At 37.8% G+C, this 7500-nt stretch overlaps 1 protein-coding gene across 1 annotated transcript; it reads right to left on the bottom strand.

Moving 5' to 3' along the window:
- Positions 1-1365: 1365 nt before the first annotated feature.
- Positions 1366-7147, bottom strand: LOC119589821. The gene is made up of 3 exons (XM_037938393.1): positions 6872-7147; positions 2324-2433; positions 1366-2148 (listed from the first exon to the last, which is right to left on the bottom strand). Exons 1-3 carry the CDS (start codon positions 6992-6994, stop codon positions 1923-1925), a joined length of 459 nt encoding a protein of 152 aa, XP_037794321.1. The 5' UTR covers positions 6995-7147; the 3' UTR covers positions 1366-1922.
- Positions 7148-7500: the final 353 nt, after the last annotated feature.

Below are 7500 nucleotides of genomic sequence, written 5' to 3'. Positions count from 1 at the left end.
TCCCCAGGGAGTAGTTGTTTAGGCAATCATTATTATTATTATTTTTTATTTATTTTGTTTTTTGTTTATTTTATTTTAAAAATTTTTTGAACGCGGGGACAGGGGGGCATTTTACTAATGCCTTTATAATGAAATACCTTTTTTTTAATTCAACGCTTATCCCCCATCCTACCTACAGAAGGGGGCGAAGTGTTGTTTTTTTGGTTTTGGGTTTTGGGGGGTGTTTGAGAAAAAGGGGGGGAAGATGAGGAAAGAAGGGGGGAGAGGAAGGGAGAGTGAGGAAAAAAAGATTAATTTAGGACAAAAAGTTTTATGTTTTAAAGGTGTTGGATATGGGGGGCCACTGAAAAAGCCATAATTCATAAAAAGTATATACAAAAAACTCCTACATACAAGTGGGATTTTGGTTTTTGTCATTTATTATAATATAATATATATATATAATAAATTTAATTTGTTTTGTTTTTTTTTTTTTGTTTTTGTTTGTGTTTTAATTTTGATAGGGTTGAAAAAAAAATAATAATAACGACGAGAGGCGAAATAAAAAAAAAAAAAATTAAAAAAAAATCACTGTATAATTAAAATATTAAATAAGAGAAAAAAGATATATTCATAGAAATATAAACGGCCCCTTAGCGATATATGATGTATTATATATAATATATTTTATATATACATATATATATATATATATATATATATATATATAATATATATATATATAGGGGGGGGTTTATATATATAGTATATATTTAAAATCTTATAATTTTATATTATACTTTTTTTGAAAAATAATTTCCTAGATTATCTACATTTCCACTGAAGGTCCATTAGATATTTATTTAATTTAATATATATATATATTTTGATATATTATATATATATATATATATATATATATATATATATTTTAAAATTATATTATATCGGCCACCTTCAGTCGTTATATATGTATGTATTATATATGTATATATATATATATATATATATATATATATATATATATATATATATATATATATGACTGCCGCGATGGTCTCGAGTTCAATTCCCCGCCGCGGCAGTCGTAAAAAGGTCTGCGTTCTGATTGCTTGCTCGAGCACGAGAAAACGACATATCGCCTTGAGAAAGTCAAACGCAGGTGCGTAGGGGAAGTCGCCGCCGTGACACAAACCGCGGTTGATTAGGAAGGGCATCCAATCAGGCAACGGTGGCACTGCCATATAACCTCTCAGTGATGAATTGAGAGAGGCCTATGCCCTGCAGTGGAATGAATGGCTGTTAAATTTATATACATATTAACTCATATGTGTCTAGTTTTGCAACATCAGTTATATATAATATCAAAGGGTAATAAAATACCTGTGTCTTGCCATCCATTCATTAAGAAAAGGTCAGTTAATAAATACACATGACACTTCACGTCTATTTTCACAGTATATAAACAATAATCAGAAAATATATGCAGGCATGATTATATGCAAAATATCACTTGCTACACAATTACACTAACATTAGATGTTTTCTCCCTGTAACGAAATCTGGATATTTAATAACTATACCGTTTATATTGTTTTATTTCTTTAATATCCTTTTATATCGAGATATATTCTTCGAGATTCGTGTTATTAGGGTGTATTTATATGGAAAAAGAATCCTCGAGTCTGATTTTTAAATGCTTTGGTCTAACGTAAGCGACCGTGATGCAAATTGTGATTTTTTTTCGCTTTTTGCCCTTATACAATTAATGCATCTTGTATTTTCTACATCAAGATACTTTTGTGGTCATGCACTACAGCTCGTTTTATCACAGACAACAACAGTGGAAAAGTGAGTCACACTGGTTTCAGTGTCTCGCGCAAACTGACAAACACTGCCTTTGAAATCCTCCCCTGGGAGCGATCGCCGCCCCCGCGACCTCCTCAGGCGGGCACGTTGCTGCAGTCCCTCTGCGCGGCGCCCTCGGACATGCTGAGGCTGAGGCTGACGGAGGACACGGTCTCCAGGCGGAAGCTGAGGACGCACCTGTAGTCGCCGGCGAAGTCCGCGGTGAATCCCGTGAAGACCAGGTACGAGCGGGGCATCTGGAACCTGTTGGCCAGCACGAACACGCTCTCGCTGCCCTGCGCCCCGGCGGGGAGCTCCCAGCTGCGGGCACGGCGGGTTAAGGTCAGGGCGAAGGGGTTGCGCAACGGAACAGTAAGATGTATTTCTCAGGACTTCAGGAGAAGTGAAAACAACTTAAGATAAAAAGCAAAAGCATAAATAAAATGCATCACAAAATCAGTGCCAACATTCCCACCATCCACAACCAAAGACTCACTCCACGTAGTAATCCCAGAGGTGCGTCGTCTCGTTGGTGAAGGCGTCCGAGACGTTGCACAGGACATACCCGCACTCACGGAAGGGCATCGCCATCTTCCCGTCCGTCACCTGGAAGCCAAGAGAAAAACTGCATTATTCACAATTGCACGAGTGCTTGCTTGTGATTCTAGCACGCACTGTACCGGTTCTTTATCCTAGTATGAAAAAAATAGCTTGATCTAGTGAGCGGAAAATAGCTCGTGACAAACACATTCTTACAAAGTTGAATAATCACTAGCTGAAAAATAACAACTAATATGTCGGATATTGCTAAGAGTGACGTGAAATGTTGAGCGAAAACCAAAAGGTGTCTTTTCGCCGACTCAGTGACTGCATTCACATAGAGCACCAAAAGCATGTCTGTGAGATCATGCTTGTGCTCGTGTTTCGTGATGTATCTGGGCCCAGTCATGCAAGCATGCGTATGCTTGAGCATGCATGCGTTCGTAGGGTGAGTGTGTAAAAATATATATATATTATATATATAATATATATTATATAATATATATATATATATATTATATATTCCATCCGGGGGTCAAGCTGACCGCCGTTTCACGTGATCTCTTGCGGTTTTAGGGTATTCCTTTAGGAGAGTGTGGTCCTTTTTCAGGCATATCCCTTTACCCTTGGCAACACTTCTCTTTTGCCCTTGGGACCCGCATAACGGGGGTCTTGGCCCCCAGGGCAGCGGCAATCAGGTGAGTTTCCCCCCGCCCAAGGAACCGCGGCGTCTGATCGAACCCTCACCAATTCCGGCCGGACAGGCCCATTAGTTAAATTTAGAATTTCCCCTTACAAACATTTTATAATTTTTCAATTTAGATTTTCATTTTTTTGTATTTTTTTTTTTTTTTTTTGGGGTTTTTTGTTAGTGATTTGTGGTGGTTTGGTAAGGGGTGGGGTTGGGTGGTTTTTGCCCGGGGGGGTGGGGTGGTGTTGTTTGGTGTTTTGGGGTTGTGAATCTTTTATTAAGTTAAATTCCCCCCCTTTAAAATTTTATTATATTAAAATTATATTATATATATTTATATAAAATATTATATATATATATATTATATTATATATTATATATATTTTATATTTTGTGTTTTGTGTGTGTGTGTGTGTGTGTGTGTGTGTTGTGTGTTGTTGTGTGTGTGTGTTGTGTGTGTGTTGTGTGGTGTGGTGTGTGTGTGTGTGTGTGTGTGTGTGTGTTTTTGGGGTTTTATATTATATACTATATTTATATATATAATATATATATAAAATTATATATATTAATATATAATAAAATATAATATATATATTGGGGTGTGTGTGTGTGTGTGTGTGTGTGGTGGTGTGTGTGTGGTGTGTGGGTGTGTGTGTTGTGTGTGTGTTTGTGGTGTGTTGTGTGTGTTGTGGTGTGTGTGTTTTGTTGTGTGTTGTGGTGTGTGTGTGTTGTGTGGTTGATTTTTATTATATATTATATAAAATATATATATATATAATAATATTATATATATATTATTAAATATATATATATATATAAAATATATATATATTATAGTAATTTATGTTATAGTTTTTTTTTTTTTGTTGTTTTTTGTGTGTGTGTGTTTTGGTTTTGTGTGTGTGTTGTGTGTGTGTGTGTATTGTGTTTGTTGTTGATATATTTTATATATTTCATATATTTATAAAATATAATATATATATTATATATATATGTAAATATATCATATATACTATTATATTATTATTATTAAAATATATATATTATATATATACATCTATTTTTTTTTTTATTTTTTTTGTTTTTTTTGTTTTTTTAGTTTTTTTTTTTTTTTTTTTTGTGTGTGTTGTGTGTTTGTGTGTGGTGTGTTATTATGTGTGTGTGTGTGTGTGTGTGTGTGTGTGTGTGTTGTGTGTGTGTGTGTTGTGTTGTGTGTGTGTGTGGCGTGTTGTGTGGTGGTGTGTGTGGTGTGTTGGTGTGTGTTGTGGTGTGTGTGGTGTGTGTGTTGTGGTGTTGTGTGGTGTGTGGTTGTGTTTTTGTTGCTGTTGTTTGTGTTATTTATTGTTTTTTATTTTCATTATTTCCTTGTGTTGTTTGTGTTGTGTTTTTATATGTTGTTGTTCGTAATTGCTTCTCATTTATTAAATTCCTTTTCCCTAATTTTATTGGGTCATATTTAAGATTATCTTTCCTATTTCTTTCCCCTTCTTATAAAATTCTATCTTATAAAAATATAATATTCAATAAACCCCTCACAACAACTCTTTAAACTATTTCCCTACCTTTTCTCTCTTACATCCTCATTCAAATTCCACCACACCACCCCCCCCCCACACCCAACCCCCTTCCCCCACCCCCACCCACCCCCTACCTCAACCCCCAACAACGCCAAACAAAACACCCAACCCCACCCCCAACACTCACCATTTTAACTTTCTTTAAATTTACATATTCATTATTCTTATCACTTACCCATTCCTAATTATCTTCTTTTATATTAAATTTTTAATTATTTATCTTACTTTATTATCAATCTACATCCTCTTCAAAAACATTATTACTCATCATATAATTTTACCTAAATATTATTTCCCAAATAGTTCTCTGGTTTTACCTCTCAAAACAGTCACATTCCCTTTTATCTCAAACCTTTTAATTCCCCTCACCCCAAAAATCGATTTCCTTAAAATCCCATGGCCCTATCAACCCCAAAAATCGGGGCGGAGGGGGTGGTGGGGTGTTGGGGTGGTGTTTTTTTGTTGTTTTTTTTTTTTTGTTTGTGCAAAAACCCAAAATATAAAACTTTTCCCCCAATTCTCTTATATTTTTGTTTATCATATTTTATGTATTATTTTGATTTTATTAAATTTATTTAATCTCTCTATTTCTTTCTTTAGTAATTTCCCCCTTTTACAAATTTATTTTATATTAAATTACCTTTTTTTAAAACCTTAAAAATTTTCCCCTCCAAATTTTCTTTTCAAATTTGGTTGAAAAAGGTTTGTTTTTTTTGGGTGGGTTGTTTGTTGGGTGTTGGATTGTGTTTTCCCCCCTTGCGGTGGGTTTTTGGGGGGGGGGGGTGGTTTTTTGGGGGGGGTGTTGTGGGGGGGGGTTTTTGTTTTTGGGGGGGGGGGGTTGTTTTTTGGTTTTTTTTTGTTTTTGGGGGTGGGGGGTTTTGTTGTTGTGTATAACCTTTTGCTGCAACACTTAAATTCATACTTATCACATTTCATTCCAAATTTTTTTTAACATGATTTTTCTCTTACCTTTAATATCAATCACTATTAATAACAATTCCATCAAATACAATCTCACCTGAATTTTAACTGTGCATTCCCCCAAAGTGACCGACCTTCTACCTGCCGTCAACAGACTCGGGAAAAACACGTCTCACACTGCGCGGGTTATGGCGTCAGAACCGTCGCTCGTAATGTCGCGCGCTACACCTCACGAGAGAAATGCGGATTTGCCATAACACTCCGCATGGCATCATGCACGGACGGAGAACACTCGCCGAGACGAGGCGAAGGACACCGAAGGGATGAGGGGGAACTGTCTCGGGCGTGGGTGCTCTCTCTCTATTATAGATATGTATATATCTAATATATATATAACGTATATGTACACACACACACACACACACACACACACACACACACACACACACACATACACCACCACACACACACACACACACATACACACACACACACTCCACACACCACACATCACACACACACGCACACACACAACTTTGCGACGCCCCAAAGTGTGCTTGCCTTATGCTGTTATTGGCTGATGCATATTGATAATGTACTATTTTGGGAATTTCCATGATTAGCAGGCTGCCACTTATTTGCAATCTCCTCTACTTTCCTTTTCCTTTTAGTAAAGTTTCTCCATCACTTAAATACAGCTTGTTAGTGACTCAACACTGAGCACTCCCTCACCAATTTTCTTTTCAAAATAAGGAGAAAAAGAAAACCAAGTAAATCTCAGCCTTCCAAAATTTCTGAAGTAAAATCAACGTTACTCAGAATCGCTCCTCCCGAGACCCTCCTGATCCCCGTCCCCACAAATGCCACGGGATTCACCTTCACCGGAACGGACACAGACCTGCAGCCGGAGCAACGGTCGGATCCGGGAGGAAAAGGGCCTTGTGGTGAGCAGAGGGCGCCCTTCCGCCTCTCCCCCGGGGACAGACAGCAAGTTTGTCCTTTTTTCCTTTTTTTCCTTGCGTCAGGGGGATATTTGTTGTTTGGTCTCGAGGCTTCAATTCACGGGAGCATAGTGGAAGTGTGTGGGAAATACACGTGTCTTTAGCATGTCTACAACGTATCGATTATTATATTTTTTCTTCTTAAATCATAATAACAGCTAGTTAAAGATTACTACTGAACAGCTTGACTTCTAATGTTATCAACATCGCACTAAAATAAATAGAGCACCCTAAACTTCGACGAAATATTACGACTGCAGACGGTCAACGGCAACGTGTCATTGCAGCCTTTTTTGCGATTCCCTTCCCAGTACCTGTTTGGCGGGGGCGTTGACGGAGCTGAACATCTGAAGCGTTCCGTGGGACGCGGCCTCCTTGGTCAGTCCAGGTGAACACAGGTGAGCGAGGACGACTGTGGCGTAGATTAATTTATCCATTGTGGGTTGTGCACGCCCGGAAACCTTTGGTTTACTTCTCACTTTCCTTTATCTTATACTGTTTGAATTCGATGTATGCAACACTGGCGAGCGCTGATCCTAGATACATTACACACAAATCGCTCCTACTCAGCAAACTGCGAACTTGTCTTCGGAAGGTAAGTATATACTGCATTACGGGTGTCCGCTGGCTCGCGAGAGATGCCGGCTAGTCTAATACTAAGTCATTTATATCAACGAGTAAATCCTAACTCCCAGCTTGGTCACTGAATTTATTTTCTTCAAATTCCCCTTGTGCAGTAAAAACAAAGAAAACTTGCCTCCGAGAGGATTTCAGAAATAATAAACACGTAAAATCAGTCACCGGCAACCGCGTGGCAACACCTTCATGACGAAATCGCCTGCTTGGCGTTGCCGTTCCCGAGGGCGGCATGGCCGTCGTCTCGGACTCATTTCGAGGTGATAAAAGGGTCATGAATGCCATCAATTTATAGGGAAATGTTTTC

The sequence above is a fragment of the Penaeus monodon genome, chromosome 26 (genome assembly GCF_015228065.2).
Source record: "Penaeus monodon isolate SGIC_2016 chromosome 26, NSTDA_Pmon_1, whole genome shotgun sequence".
NCBI classification, from domain to species: Eukaryota; Metazoa; Arthropoda; class Malacostraca; order Decapoda; family Penaeidae; genus Penaeus; species Penaeus monodon.
The sequence above is the reverse complement of the archived record's forward strand: the minus strand, read 5'-3'. Positions and strand labels throughout refer to the sequence as shown.